This window comes from Triturus cristatus, chromosome 7 (assembly GCF_964204655.1).
Source record: "Triturus cristatus chromosome 7, aTriCri1.1, whole genome shotgun sequence".
NCBI lineage: Eukaryota > Metazoa > Chordata > Amphibia > Caudata > Salamandridae > Triturus > Triturus cristatus.
Window position 1 is genome coordinate 123,152,127 of NC_140590.1, and position 16,352 is coordinate 123,168,478.

General features: G+C 44.2%; 1 protein-coding gene across 7 annotated transcripts in view; it reads right to left on the minus strand.

Annotated features, from left to right (window-relative positions):
• Positions 1–16,352, minus strand: part of LOC146809005 (sialic acid-binding Ig-like lectin 13) — a 550,981-nt gene that overhangs the window by 296,035 nt on the left and 238,594 nt on the right. For all 7 annotated transcript variants that reach the window (XM_085615789.1, XM_085615786.1, XM_085615790.1 and 4 more), the window contains one exon: positions 16,206–16,247. In XM_085615789.1, coding sequence (XP_085471915.1) covers positions 16,206–16,247 — 42 coding nt within the window. The remainder of the gene's footprint in view (positions 1–16,205; positions 16,248–16,352) is intronic.

Consider the following 16,352-nt stretch of genomic DNA (forward strand, 5'->3'; position numbering starts at 1 on the left):
TGAAAGATAGTATAGAATTAGTAATTTTAGACTATATACAAGTGCACACGCATAATTCTCTGTTTTGGCTCTGCGCACCCAGGCTGCCTCATCCCATCCAGTTCCACTGCTCAGAGGTGTCTAACAGCCGCTGCGTACTCAGGGCCATATTATCAAGAACGGCGATAACATTATCGCCGCTTTAGTGGCAGGAAACTGCCGCAAAAGTGGCGATAAGGGGCTTGATATTATGCCCTTGTGAATTCCCATATAAGCCCAGGTTTGATGTCGTTCACACCAGAACCTGGGCTTCTATGGGAATTCCCAAGGGCATATTAACAAGCCACTTATCGCCGCTTTAGCGGCAGTTTCCTGCCTCTAAAGTGGTGATGTTATCGCTGTTCTTGATATTATGGTCCCCAGTCTGCTGTAGCCCATACACTTGCACTGCCAGAGGTATATAACAGTCGCTGTGTACCCATGCTGCTGCACCCCATGCACTCCCACTATCCGGAGCTGCTTCTGCGCATCCAGGCTGCTGCACCCCATTCACTCCACTGGCGGGAGGTGAATGTCTGCTGCTGCGCAAACAAGCCTCTCTGTTCACCTTTCGCCACCGACGTGAGGAAGAGAGTCGACCACTGCCGAAGGAACCTCCTCAGCCTCAGTACACGCGTTCAAATGAGCTCACAATTCAGAATGGGTGTTGATTGCTAGGATGGCCACACATCATCGCAGGTTCTACACGTGTTTAGCTCTGGTGGTGTTGGGGGGGCGTCAATTTGTGAATTAGAGTCTGTTAGATAAAAAGCAAGATAAGATTGTGTGTCATGCGTCCATCAAAGGAGAGAGGAAGAGAGAGAGAGAAAGAGTGAGAGAGTGACACTGGAGAAAATCTTCGCAGCTCACCTTTGTGTCACCAGTGTGTCTCCAACCACGTGCCGGGACAAAGTGCACCCTCAAGCTCCCACATCTGAAAGATAGTACATAATTAGTAATTGTAGGAAAGACCAGTATGCAGGAATGAAAAGACAGAGATGGTAATTCTCTTGATGTGGTTTAATCTTCAGAACATGTTTTGTAAGCAGCACGTTTAGAGCAAGAATGACTGAACCCCCGTTAAATTCTACCTTTCAACCTTCTCACATTCAAAACATAACATTCCCAAAGCGATGCGAGGCAGCCACGAGCTGTGAGAGGAAAGTCACGCTCGTGTCTGCATGCTTCGATGCTCCCAACACACCTTACCTCTTTAAAAAAAAAACAGAGAAACGAAAGTTTTTCAAAATTTGATGGTAAATTTAAGGGTACAAAGTATAAAAAAATGAAATACTCAACTACTTTGCTACAGATGTAGGAGCGACAGACATTTGGTTGACTGTAAAAACTGTCCTGCTATTGGAAAACTTGTTCAAAATGCAATAAGAAAGGCTAATGGCAGGGTATATATGACTGCGTACGCCTACATCGCTGTGCAGCTTTTCTACATGCAGGCTGCTGCACCCCATGCACTCCCGCCACCCAGAGGTATCTGCCCGCCGCTGTGCACCCAGGCCTCACTGCTCACCTTTTCATGATCACGGCACACTCCACATCATACAAATCTGTTCTGGAAGGTAATAGGTCTCACATTGGGGACTGAGTCTTGATATGGCCATGGCAGAGGACATACTAGTGCACCAATCATCATCGCAGGTTGTACACCCGCTCAGTGCTTGCGGTGCTACTAACTCAGTGAGAAGTGAGACTAGGAATTCTAAACTCTAAAATGTCGTAGTACACGTGCGCCCGTTCTTTTATATTAGTAGGGTCACGTATCCTGTGACGCCTCTGCTGGATGGGTGTGGTGTGGGTGTATACCAGCTGTGAGCGAGTGGCTTTGGCATCAGTGTTGCCAGATTGGGATAGATCACGCACAATTGGGCTATATTTTTCTGGTTGTGTTTTACAATTTTGGTTTCTGCTAGTAGCCAGATTATAAAGATATATACACCACTCCAGCAAAGTAGTATGTTAAAGCGCTTTATTAGACAAATATTTACTTGGCATACTGCTGCAACATCAATTCCAATGCATTCACCGCCTGCTTGATGCTGTCCCTGTCCCTCCTTCCCTAAAGTACCAATATTGGGCTACTTTTTGGTTGTGTTTGGGCTATAGAAAGTTTAAAGAATCAGACAACACTGGATGCGGGTGTCCGTGTTGGAGTGCTGCTGTCACCCGGGTTACAAAACCAAAGTGTCACTCTGTGAGCCAAGTCCCACAATATGGCCAACATGGAAGGTACGGGGAATTACTGACCCTATATTCATCCATAGTTCCAAACAAGAAACATTGTGGATATGAGACATCTGTATGGATATGAATGTTTATTGCACATTCAGTGGAGTGTTGCTGCTGTAGCAATACAGGGCCATGAAAGTTGAAGTTTCAGTTTTTGACACATGGAGGGCAGCCAATTAGAGAAAAGCTCATTGTTGGAGTTAGGCTGCATCAACATATGTACTTATACAATCACTGCGATGATCCTCACGCACTTATAAATTCACTATACACTCTGCTTGCAGTATTCTAATGAAGTAGTCTCTACGTACGTACTTGTACAATAACCAAGACAAAGTTACATAACTAAAGTTTTCCCCCACTGTCAAAGGTAAGATGGTTGCATATGCTGTTCAGAGCACTAAGTAATGTGGTAGGGTCTAGGGGCAGCATGTTGCATACATAATGAACACACAGACACAGATAGATAGTGGAACTGGGTACGGGCACATGCGCTCGACTCATATTTATTACCAGGGTCACATGTCCAGTGAGGTCTGTGGTCGATGCGTGTGGGGTGATTGTAAGTCAACCCTCCGGGAATGGTTGGTGCTGGCAACAAGTACAACAGTAATCATTGGATCAGACACAAAGATTCAATCATAAAGGGTCAATGATTTGTGCTGCAGTAAGGGACGGGTACCAGATATGAAATCACACAGAAAAGATTCTATCGTAAAGGGTTCATGACTAGTGATACACTGAGGTAGGACAGCAGATGAGAAATTATACACAAAATATTGTATGAGAAAGGGTGCATGAGTTGTGCTGCACTGAGATAGGGGCATCGGAAGCATTTAGCGTCTGAGCAGCCAGCGATGATACATGGTCTGGGTTGGCCGCACTGGGTGCAATGTCTCTTGCCTACTGGACTGCGCCATCTGCAATTGCGACTCGATGTGAATTGTGAGCCCTATTATCCGCAATGTAGATGGAAGGCAATAGTCAGCACAGACATCGAGGAATGCTTTTTGTCACTTCCTCTTGAGAAAATCCGAGGACGTAGAGTACAATTCTGTCTGCAATTAATAAATCATGTCTCAATGTAAATTGTGAGCTCTGCCGACCGCAGTGTAGGTAACAAAAGATGAAATATGTATGGAATACATTGTCAAAATGTGTAGGTTTCGGGGACGTTATAGTTAGTTGCCTACTGGACTCTGAAATTCATGAAATTTGTGATTGCACTAAAGCTATAATTGATATAAAAAAAGTTCTTGAAGTAAGGATACTAAAAGGATATTATTTAGGTTTCAAAGACATTGTAGTTAGTTGCCTACAGGACTCTGTGATTAATGAATAAACACTCAATTTTAATTATGAGCTGTGGTGACCACAGTGTAGGCCAGAAGCAGCGGTCAGCAAGGTCTCATAGCCACGTGGCGTTCAGTAGAGATTGCACAGTTATTGGCAATTCAGCGTGTGTGCAGCCAGCAAAGATAAGTGGTGCACTGAGTTAGTGGCACCTGAAGCAACGAGCGTGTGCGCACCCTGTGATGATGCGTCGTCCGAGCGGGCTGCACTGGGAGAAATGTCTTTTGCCTACTGAATTCTGCCTAAATAAGTCCACGTGGCGATGACTTGTGGTGCAGTGAGTTAGTGGCATCTGAAGCACTCAACGTGTGCGCACCCTGCGATGATGCGTAGTCCGTGTGGGCCGCACTGGTAGCAATGTCTTTACATGCATTGAAAGAGTCTTCATAGCAGTCAAAATCTCCATGTAATTCCATTTCAGTCCGCCAAGGTTTGAAAAGTTGCAAGAGAAAAACAGAAAAACTCTCTCTTATCTGGAGTATCACAACTTATTTCCTGTGATTAATCAAAGTAATCAAATTTCCTTTGGAATACTTTATGAAACATCCATCAGATCCATTTACAGCATATTTCCCTTCATTTATTTTTTCTGTAACTTTTTTTTTAAAACTAAAATGTTGCAGTATTTCATATAGACATATGTTTTCCAGGTATGGACTTCTATTTGGATAGCATGCGAGGAACAGCAATTGAGTTATCTGCAACATATTGTCTGTCCAAATTTGCATTCCACATCTTCAAAATTACCGGATTGTAATTATTAATGTACTTTGATTCTTCTGTTCTTTTTATATTATAAGTATTTTTGGGTGATTTTCGAATGATAGTATGCCTCACTGTTGACATAAAACTGTTCACTCTTCCTTGTGATGACTTATGGTGCACTGAGTTAGTAGTACCTTTGGCGCTCAGCGTGTACTAGGGGTGGGCGGAATTTGCGAAATTAACTTTCGCAAATTATCGCGAAAATGTTTAAAATTATCGCAAACAAGCGGAAATATCGCAAAAATGCCGAAGTTTTTTTCCCGCATGTTCGCGAGATTTTCTGCATGGTTGCGGGTCGCCAACTTACCCATGTGGTTGCTTGCGGGCGCGGCCATCTTGTTTTGAGTTGTCTCGCGGTGCATGATCGCGAGAAGCAAGACATGATCGCGCGACGCATGACGTCACTGCGGGCGCGAACTGTCGCCAGACAGCACAAATGGCTAAAAACAATACAACATCTCATGGAGAACGCGACCGGATCAAGAAAACTTGTCGGCAAACTCAGGGATTCAGGTAAGGCGATCGCGCGCGTGCGAGAATGTATTATTTTACAGCACGAGCAAGAAACAAATTATCGCCAAGCTGCGGAAACCGGAAATTTTGACATTTTCGCGCTCTCCGCGGAACGCGAAAATGTCAAATTATCGCAATTTCCGCGAACGGAACTAAATTTTTGCCCAGGCCTAGCGTGTACGTACCCTGCAATGATGCGTGGTCCGGGAGGTCCGCACTCGGACCAATGTGTTTTGTCTATTGAATTCTGCCTCAATAAGGCCACGTGGCGATGCCTTATGATACACTGAGTTAGTAGTACCTTTGGCGCTCAGCGTGTACGTACTCTGCGATGATGCATGGTACGAGGGGGCCGCACTCGGACCAATGTCTTTTGTCTATTGAATTCTGCCTCAATAAGGCCACGTGGCGATGACTTATGGTGCACTGAGTTGGTAGTACCCTTGGCGCTCAGCGTGTACATACCATGCAATGATGCATGGCCCGGGGGGCGCGCACTCAAGCAATGTCTTTTGTCTATTCAATTCTACCTCAGTAAGACCACGTGGCGATGACTTGTGGTAGTGGTACCTTTGGCGCTCAGCATGTGCGCACCTTGCGATGATGCGTGGTCGAGAGGGCCGCAGTGGGAGCAATGTATCTTGCGTACTGGACTGCGTCATCTGCAATCGCTACTCCATCTGAATTGTGATGCCTGCTGTCCGCAGGGTAGATGGAAGGCAGTAGTCTGTATAGACATAAGTCTGCGGTGCTGTGTCACTGGGTTCGCAGGGGGCCTGTGTCGAGGAGACCCACGGTCATGGTGGCAGTTTCGTGGCAGGGTGAGGTCCGCCGCTTTGGCACACTCGTTGGTCTTCACAGTTCACAAGTGAACCATGTCCAGAGCCCCGGCTTATTTATTCATACTCCTACGCTGGAGTGGCGTACGTTGGACCAGCCCACTGCGCTTCCGCTTACAGGGGACGACGACACAAGTACATGACCGAGATCTTCCCCACTGTCTGAGGTAACATGGTTGCATCTATTTTGCACAACACTACAAGCACCAGCAGTATATGTACTGATGGAGAGGTTTATGATCTGTATAGTGAGGTCTGTCCAGCACATCACCGCTACACTTGCTATTGTGTGCATTATTATTATTGATGGATGAGTTGCATCCTTCACACATATTTGCTTGCCATATCTGCCAACTTTCAAGGATTGTGTGGCTGAGAGACCATGCCGTTTTTGGAAGGTATGCTGTCCTGTTCTGCGCTGCCTCGGTGGTAGTAGGGAGAGGGGGTGGTCCGGGGGAGGGACATCCTGAGGCTGGTTGCAGTGAGTGTTGTGGCCTTCATGTGTGTTTGAGCTGCGTGATCAATAACTCTATGACATATGTTGCGCTTCAGATGTGATTCTGGGCTGCGATCCCTTTCACATTGTAGGTAGTCGTCCTGGTTTACACCAGTAAAATGCAGATGTTAGATACCTACTGCAAACGTGGCTTATTCCCTGTTTTTTGATCGCACCCCAGATTTGGCTGCTCGTTGAAAATATCGAGAACTGGTGCTTTTGTGTTAATTTTTGCACAAGGACGTCTACACTGTATATTATTACCGTTAGTTGTTGTTCTCATTTGTGACAAATGTTTTTGGGGGGGGAAGCTATTGCTGGAAAACTGGGGATATGGGCTGTTTTCACTAGGTTGACAATGAAGTGATAATTTAAAATCACTGAAAAAACTATAGGTTTAAAGAAGAAAATAATTACAAATTAGCACTTAAAAAACCTTTGAAATCACTGAAAAAACCATAGGTTTCAGGGACGTTATAGTTACAAATTAGCATTTAAAAAACCTTTAAAATTCACTGAAAAATACCATAGGTTTCAGGGACGTTATAGTTAGTTGGACATTTCACTCATACAAAACCATAGAAATTCTGCCGTTATAGTTAGTTCAGCTAACTATAACTTGCGCCCCCGCAATGCACTGCTGATGACATCACATATTACATCATTCATGACATGGTCAGTGACATCACTGATGATATCACTGATGACATCTCAAATGATATCACTGATTACATCACTGATTACATCATCCACGTGAAAATCTGATACACCTCCTCACACCCTAATGTAACCTTTGATACACCCACTCTAAAATATAGACTACCGTTTTAGAAACCATACACACACCAATAGCAGTTACTACATAGATACTGACTGATTTGTAGGTCTATACACACATCCAGTCATTCACCCATGCATGCACTTATAAATGCAGTCACTCATCAATACAACCCTATGATACGCACTCATACAGCTATACAGACACTCACACACCACCACTCATCCAAAGTTACTCACACACGTAGTCAATCATGCAATGAATCAATCACACTCCCATTTACTGACCTATACAGTTATACACACACCACCTCACTTATTCATACAGATACTAACGCATACTTACTCTCTTATATAATCACTGATACAAGTACACACTCATCCATAAAGCCACTCTCACAATCACTTACTCTCACATATAGTTACTTAAATACACCATCACTCACATATACTGTATTTTACATATGTAGTTACTCGCATTTACCACTAACACATCCATTCACTCACCAACACACCCATACATTCACTCACCCACCCATACAGCTGTTTCCTCATACAGTCTTGAACCCATACTCCCAGTGAATAAACCACTCACATATCTCTGCAGAGTCACATTCCTCCCACTCACACACACACTGAGGCACCCATACAAATACTCATGTAACCAAACAATAACCGATATACACATTCATGCAGCTACTCACCAACCCATGCAGACGCTTACACCCCAGAGAGAGAGAGAGAGAGAGAGAGAGAGAGAGAGAGAGAGAGAGCGAGAGAGATAGATAGATCACTTTTTGGCTGTAAGTCAGGAGAGAAAATGTGTAAGATTAGGTAGTGTGACCACCTTCAGCTGACACAACCCTAGCTGATGTGGACCCCACTTTTCAGATTCCCACATCTTGAATTGGGCAGGAATAGTATTGTAGGGTCAGGGTTGTGCCCACGGTCTATTGGCTACTACCTGTCACTCCCCTATAACACCCCTAAATTGAGTATTTAGGTGGCACCCCAGAACCCACTTTTCAGATTCCCACATCTTGAATTGGGCAGGAAAAGTATTGTAGGGTCAGGGTTGTGCCCACGGTCTATTGGCTACTACCTGTCACATCCCTATAACACCCCTAAATTGAGTATTTAGGTGGCACCCCAGAACCCAAGAGCTCAGATTCAACAGCTCAAGAAAAGAAGGACAAAGAGGCACTGCCTGACGAGAACAGCAGAAGAGCTGGGAATGTTTGGTGTGAAGCCCTGCCTACAGGCAACTCTCTAGAAAAATCACGAAACGAGTGACTCATCCTGCAATCTGGAGAATTACCAAAGCCTTTGGTAGCCTGTGTGCACTTCCAAAATTGCCTACAATTTCCCTTGGAGTAGAGTAGCTACTCCCCTGCAGTGCCCAGGAACTGACAAGCAGAATCCAGTCCACTGCTTTACATCTCCCCGGTACGACCAACACCACAGACAACCAGGAGAAGGTTCTCATGCTCTGGAAGGTCAGATCTGTCTCCGCTCCAGATGTGACAGGCACCAGGACCAACTGGAGCCGTGCAGCACCAACCACCTGGGTACCACACTCCCTGCACCAAACACCAACCATAAGATTCCAGTCCGGATTCCCACTGCACCACAACCGAGCAGCCATTGAGGGACTTCGGCATCACTGAAACCCACTTTGTGAGTGAGCCAGCTGTCCTGATTTTGTCCCGTCAGCTGTTCGCAAGGAGTATCTTTGCGCACCAGCATAATACCCTAACCACTCTGCACCCAAGCCACCTAGCCCAGGTACCGAAGAACCAGCTTTGCCCCCTTGCTCCAAGACCTCATGCAACCTAAGTCCCCATTTGGAAGCTCTCAGACTTCTCCCAAATCCATCTGTGCAGCCTGTTTCCAGATGCACCCCCCTTTCACTGTAGCGCGCCTAGCTACAACCTCACCAGCACCCTGATCCCGGTAAAATCCAGGCAGTTCCCAAAGAACTGGTAGTAGTACTTTGGACCTTCCCGCACTACAACTCCTAACCCTGAAGGTGAACCCCCAAAACGGACTGTATCTACCTTTATGCACCTTTATGTGTCTCTGACTTTTGCTCCCATTGGATTGCATTGTGCGTAAAAGCGCACAGGTTTAGGCGTTGTACTTACCTGTGAAAATTTTGAGCGCAAACAATATTTACTTTTGAAAGAAGTTCTTGGTTTTGCCAAGTATATAAATAGAAGTGTTATTTTTCTAATTCGGTCTCAGATTTATTCTTTGAGTGTGTTTCTCATTTATTGCCTCTGTGAGTACAACAAATGCTTAGTACTATCCTCTGATAAGCCCAACTGCTCGCCTGCACTACAACAAAAGAGAGAGAGCATTAGTTTTATATACTTTAGCCTCTGTAAGCCAATTGGGGACTCACTGGACTCTCTACATAGAGTACTTCTTTTTAGTGCACTGTATAGAGAGCCACTTTCTACAATGGTGAATCAATGGGGGGGGGACGACTTTGCATTTGCTGATACCACTTGGCCAATAAGTGACTACACGAGTAAATCCAAAACTTGCCTTTTGTTAAAATTACATTTTTCTCAATTGCTCAATTTTGTTTCTTCTTCTTTCTCTCTAAATTCTTAAAATCTTCTTGAAAGACTGGCCCGCAGAATAGCTCTAAAGTATGGATACTGGCCATATAAAGGGAAAGGGCAATCATAAGTTTAGCACCCAGGAATGGTGGCCGCAATTTAATACCTAGAGATAGAGAGAAAATCTTTGACCCTATAATCTCCAAAAGGATTGTCCCAAAATATGCAGAGGGTGATGATATTACCAAATGGTTCACATCTTTCGAGAGAGCCTGTAGTATGAGGATGCTTAACCAGAGGTATTGGGGCTCTCTACTTTCTGAACTGTTCCCTAGTAAGTGCAGGAAAAGATTCTTGACACTGAAGGAGGCAGATGCTGAGTCCTATGACCACATGAACGGCACCCTGATTGAGGGCTTTGGACTCACCACTGAAGAGTATAGGATCAAGTTCAGGGGACTCAAAAAACCCAAAGTCAGTCCTGGGTTGATTTTGTAGATTTTTCAGTAAAGACACTAGGTGGTTGATTGAAAAGAAGGCATGTGCAGGACTATGACGGGCTGTATAATTTGTTTGTGAAAGAAGATCTTTGGAGTACCTGTTGCATTAATACCTGGTAGACCTCGGGCCGGTCTTTCTTCAAAAGTTGGCGAAGAAGGCTGATCATTGGGTAAAAACAAGAGTGTCGACGACAGATCTTGGATAGGGTGGCCAAAAGAAAGGGGGTTTGAAGCCCTTTAAATACAAAAAAAGGATTACTCTGTAGGCCCCCAAAATCCTGACCAGGAGTGTTGGCCCCAAGACACTTCACAAAACAAAAGTGAGAACCATGGTAAGAACTGGGACCCCAAATAAGTTTGATGCCTTAACTGGAAACAGCCAGGGAACCAAGCCAAGGACTCTTCCTGTCCCAAAAACAAACCTACTAGTGTACCCCCAGAGGTTGCCAATGTAGCCCTTGTGGGTGAGGAAGTCCGTGTAGCTTTTAACTAGAAAGTGGGACCAAAAGGTGAATTGGAGAGGGAAGCAGACACTTCCACCACCTACTGGTGAATGGAATCCCAACCACTGCCCTGAGAGACATCTATTCCAGTCACACTATTGTGCATGGCAGGCTAGTATTCTTCAACCAGTACATCCTAGGTGAGACCAGAAGAGTAAGGGCTTTCCCAGGGGAGGTTACTGTTAGACCTTTTGCTTTAGTACCCCGAAGGATAGCTGGGTACCCAAGTTGGAAAAGGGTGGTAGTCTGTACAGACCTCCCCTGTGACTGTCTCCTTGGAAATGACCACCCAGAGGTTGGTCCGAGCCAAAGTGAGGCACAGGTCCAGTGCAAGTCCTCACCCAAGGATTTGCGAGGTGCTTAACTTGTAGATAGTGCAAGTAGGCTCCAACAGAATAGAAAAAGAGAAAGTGTAGGAAAGTTGGACAACTTTTAACCTAAGTTACAGTGAGCCAGGGAGGTTCTACACCAGTAAAAGAGAACTCCAAAGTTGGCCCTGGTGAAGCCCTACCTAACCCACAAGATGTCCTGTATTGTCAAGCAGCAGTTAAGCATGAGATGGTGGCTCCTCAGCTAACAGAAGAGAGAGTGGAAGGAGGGTGTTTGCTACAGAATGTAGTAACCCCCACTCTAAAACAGCACCTTCACCTGTCAGTGATGAGCTAAAGGTGTGGTTCTGGTCACTGGCAGGTGTCAGTGGCCTCTGCTGGACATTAGCCTTTACTGCTGCATTGTCCTTGGCATGGTGGTCTGACCCCATGTCAAATTGCAAGCTAGGCTCCCTGAACCTGTTGGTCATGGTGAGGTTACTCAAGTTGTGGGTAACCTCTTTGGGTAAGCTAGGGTTTGACGTAGCTAAAATAGTGTTACTAGAGATGGACACCTCTGATCCCAAAACCAAGAGAATGAGTGAGGACACAAAAGAAGTAGACAAAGGGAACGAGTATGACCAGATGTGGGTCCCTCGCACACTGTGCCACTGGAACCAAGCTGTCCCCGGCTGATGAGCCCATAACTAGGGAGAAACCAGTCCTGCTTTGCTTGTGTTCCCATTCAGGGAGAACCTGGCTTGGCAGTTCAGGCTTGACTGAACTGAGTTGGAACCAAACTGAGGTGGCATGGTGCGCAAAATAATGATGGATTGGGATGCAGACCGAGGGTTTTCCAGTCTGAGATTAATTCAAGCATTCCATCCATCACTGTTTTGTATACTTACTGTATCTTCCTACCTGGCACGGGTATGCCCAGCTGATGAGCCCATAACTAGGGCGAAGCTGGTCCTGGCTTCCTTGTGCTCCAGTTCAGGGAGGATCTTACTTGACTGTTCCTACTGGAGCAGGGTTGAGGCTAATTTTCATATAGCTCGGTCCAAACTGAGGCCGCATGATGTGCAAAGTAACAATGCATTGGGATACGGCTCAAGTATTTCCAGTGGCTGAGATTAATTTAAGCATTCCATCCATCACTGTTTTGTATGCCTATCTGGATGTACACCTTTTTGGCTCCCTTGCCTGCATTTATCCCCCTTTCCTTGCACCTTTCCTTCAGCTCAGCACAGCTGAGGTTATCAACGTTGAGTAGCTCTATCTCCATTATAGGCAAAAAGGAGGTGGAGAAAACATACATTTGGAGGAATGAGAAAAATAGCCAATCAGAAACTAAGTACAACTTAGAAAGAGGTCAACTGTGGTGTCAAACTTTCAATCTGGGAGTTTAGTGCTCCACTAATCACACCAATGAGAGCATTTGGATTATCGGCAGCACCAATTTAGAAAAACAGAGTAAATCTTAAATTATTTGAGAGTTCCAATATTAGTCTGTTTCTATAACTTCACTTAAGGTGGTAGGAAGTGAGACGTGGTCCAGGTCATCCTAAATTTCTTCTCTCAGCCCACGTCGGAACAAGATAAGAAGAGGTCACTCAACCAATTGTGTTTCTGTTGCCAGTCACCTAAAGAGAGTTACATAAGCCATTACTTCTTGGGAACCTTACTGTATATCGTACTAGGCTTCTTCTGCTATATATTCCCTATTAGGCCCGCAAAACACCTTCCGAAATTATTCCAAGAATTGGGTATAGTTTTCAAGAGCTGGGTCAGAGACCAATAGATGGACCAAGAGAGCGTCCCCAGTGAGACAGCTAATAAGATATCCCACCTTGGTTTTATCAAGGGAGTACTGAGCAGGACAAAAGGTAATATGATCGGTCTTGGTATCCAAAAACTCTTGAACCTTTTCTGAGCTTCCAATGCACACACTCTTGCACCACAGTTCATCAGTCAGTGTGTGCTGACAAGCATAGGTTTGTACTGGAAGGGGAGTCTTTTAGTAAATAAACTATGCTTTAATACTTGTCCCATTTGTATGTGTGCGGTACAATTCAAACACTTGATATGTGCATAAATGTGTCAAATGCGTAACTTTGGCCAACTTTCCAATGAAAATCCTGATTTGTGTAAGTAATTACCACAACTCTTTGTGCGAAAGTAGCACATACCCAGCGCGAAGTGTTAGTAAAGCTGCATCAGAATGTGCAGTTTAAGGGATCTATATTCACTACGGGGCATATCATCAAGGGACCGCGATAATATTATCGCCGCTTTAGAGTCAGTTTTCGGGTGAAAAGCAGCGATAATTTTACCGCTCTATTAGCAAGGACACGCTAGCGCGTATTTCCTTGCCTTAGCGCCCGGCTTCTTTCCACCTAGCCTTGCATCGCTAATGAGATGCAAGGTAGGCGTACCACGTAAAACTACATTGTAAAATATCGTTAATGGGCCATCGCGGTATTTACAAGGTGGCCCTCAGTAGCAGACGTTAGTTTTTGACGAAAACCGCGGTTTTCGCCAAAAACTAACGTCTGCTAAAATCCTGACTTAGCTATACTTACCATTGGGGGTGGATTATGCAGATACGACCACAGGGTCGTATCAGCAAGGTTATCGCCGTTTTCCATGGAACATCGCTGGAAAACCAGCGATGTTCCATGGAAAACACCGCTATCGCTGGAAATGTATCGCCATTGCGCTATGCGTTGTTAATACAGCGCTAGCATGGCGATAATTTCCAGCGATAGCCGGCGATAATAAATCTCTCGCTAAGAGCGGCAAGCAATAATTATCGCTGCCGCTTGATAATATGTCCCTACATTCGTTGATTCAATCAGGGCCTGATTATTTCTGAAATTTCACATAGCCTTCGGAGATGTTTCTGGACATACGAAGAGTAGATTTGTTCTAGTCTGCACAGGGCTGGAATTAATTTTTCAGTCCACATCTATGTTATTTTGTTTTGCAGCTCAGAGTTGTTCTATCAATGTTTTGATTACATCGTTTTAGTAATATAGGTGCATATCACCAAGGGACGGCGATAAATAATGCAAAGCACGCTTAGCGCTTTTTTATTTATCGCCGTCTATCTCCGGAATTTATCGCCCTGTTAGCGCCTTATTAACAACGCGTTTCTCCAGGGCGATAAAAATTCCAGCGATAGCAGGGAAATCGATGTTTTGCAGGGAACATCGCCGGTTTTCCAGCGATGTTCCCTTCAAACCGCGATAACTTTGCTGATACGACCCTGTGGTCCTATCAGCATAATCTACCCCCAATGTTAGGGATAGGTAAGTCTGCATTTTAGCAGACGTTAGTTTTTGGCGAAAACAGCGGTTTTCTCCAAAAACTAACGTCTGCTTAAAAGCTGGGGCAGCCTTGCAAATATCGCGATGTGCACATCAGCGATATTTGCAAGGTTGTACTGCCCAGTGACGCCCACTTTGCATCTCATTAGAGATGCAAAGGGAGGCATCGGGTAAAAGGGTTCTAACGTGCACTAATGCATGTTAACACCCTCTTGTAAATAGGGCGAAAAGATTATCTCCGCTTTTTTGGCTTTTAAAGCCAAAAAAGTGGAGATAATGCCCTTGTTAATATGCCCCATGGAGTTTTGATTCATAGTTTGAATCATTACTGTAATCTATTTTACAAAGTAATGTTTTCTGTTAATGGCGCCTCTTCCTAGAGAGGCTTGTGTATTATAATCACCACACTAGTTATTGTTGCTATCAGCCTGTCATCAAGCCTTGCCAGTACTTTTGATATTGAATTTCAGCAGGTCCACATCACCGAGAGGTTTTTTTTTTTTTTTAGGGTAATTTTCTGAAGGTGTGCTTAGACCTGGAATGAGAAATCCCATTACAATCCAGGTTACACATTTGAGAATCACTATTTATCACTAAGAAACCTGCCTTTTAAGCATTTGACATTTTCACCAAGCAGGGGTATGTTTTCAAGTAGTGATAGATCTTGGTCAATCAGGGCACCATGTAGAAAAGCTCTCCTTGCACTGAGAAAGGATATCGGTTGCTTCTACAAACATGATTAACAATGTAAGACGGCAGGAAGTTTAAACTTGGAGGTAACACACGAGGAAGCACATGCCTCTTTTTTTGTAGATACTGCATAGGGTCAATGGTGCAGATCACCAACCCAGGAGACATAGGGTCATATTATCAAGGAATGGCAATAACATTATTGTGAATTCCAATAGAAGCCCAGGTTCACACTAGAACATGGGCTTCTATTGGAATTCTCTGCGGCATTTTATCAAGCCCATCATCGCCGCTTTAGCGGTAGTTTCCTGCCGCTAAAGCGGCGATAATGTTATCGCCGTTCCTTGATAATATGGCCCACAGTGATGAAAACAGGACACAACATCTAGAAAGGTGAAACCCAAACATGGTAGATTTGACATAGCGATGAAGCTATGTAAATTGAAGCAAAAAGACCACTAAATGCTTCACCATTAAGCACTCTGTAGTATTTAATAAGTTTAACATCTTATTCAGTCATGATTTAATATAAAATGGGCATTGTCTTTCCCACATCTATTGTGCAAATACGCAGAACACATTGCTGAATTTTGTCCCACTAACAGTGCACCAATTATGTATTGAGTAGTATGATATCTGCAAAAGAGCTCACATGTTGATCAGTAGCATATTATAAAAATATACCTGGATTTATAAATAGGCTAAGGCAGAGATATCTGTCAATTGAGAAACTAACAAGGACAGGCCTTAGGCCCTTAATTATTTCTCAGAAAATTCGAATCCCTATCCTGCAACAATTGAGCAACCTAGTGATGGTGAACTTATCCCACTCAGGAGTGGATGCGGTACATCCCCTAGCCCTTTTAAATTTCACCAAGTCCAGCCTGCTAGAACTGAATAAGGAAAAAGGGTTGGTAATTGCCAGGAAATGAGGTATGCACCATAATCCACATTTTACTCCCCTATTGGGGTAAAATTTGTAAAAGGTGCTTTTTAACGCACCTGATCAATTCCAACCACTGTGTTGTTGGATTTCTTTGAGTGCAATAAATATTGCACCCTCCTCTGGGTAATGTATAATAAGGGTTCTATAGTCAGAGGTCTTGTGTTGTGTCCGGCTTCATATAATTGTGTGCAAAGGATGTCTTCATATTCTATAGACAGTTGGAAATAATTGTACCTTTAACTTTTGATCTAACAATTGAAAAACAGTTTGAAATTATGAATAATGTTGCTCAATTTAAGAACAAAAAATAGGTATTATACAGTGTTTAGCAAACAAAGAACCATGCCTGTACCTTACCTTCTGCTTCATACTGGATAATCACTGGTGCAGCAGGTGGATCTGGAACAGAGTACAAATAGTAAATAAGGGGCTTAGGCCAATCTAGATACAGGTGTATATGGGCAGTATTCTTTTACAGTTACTCTTTGCCCACCTGACGGTGGT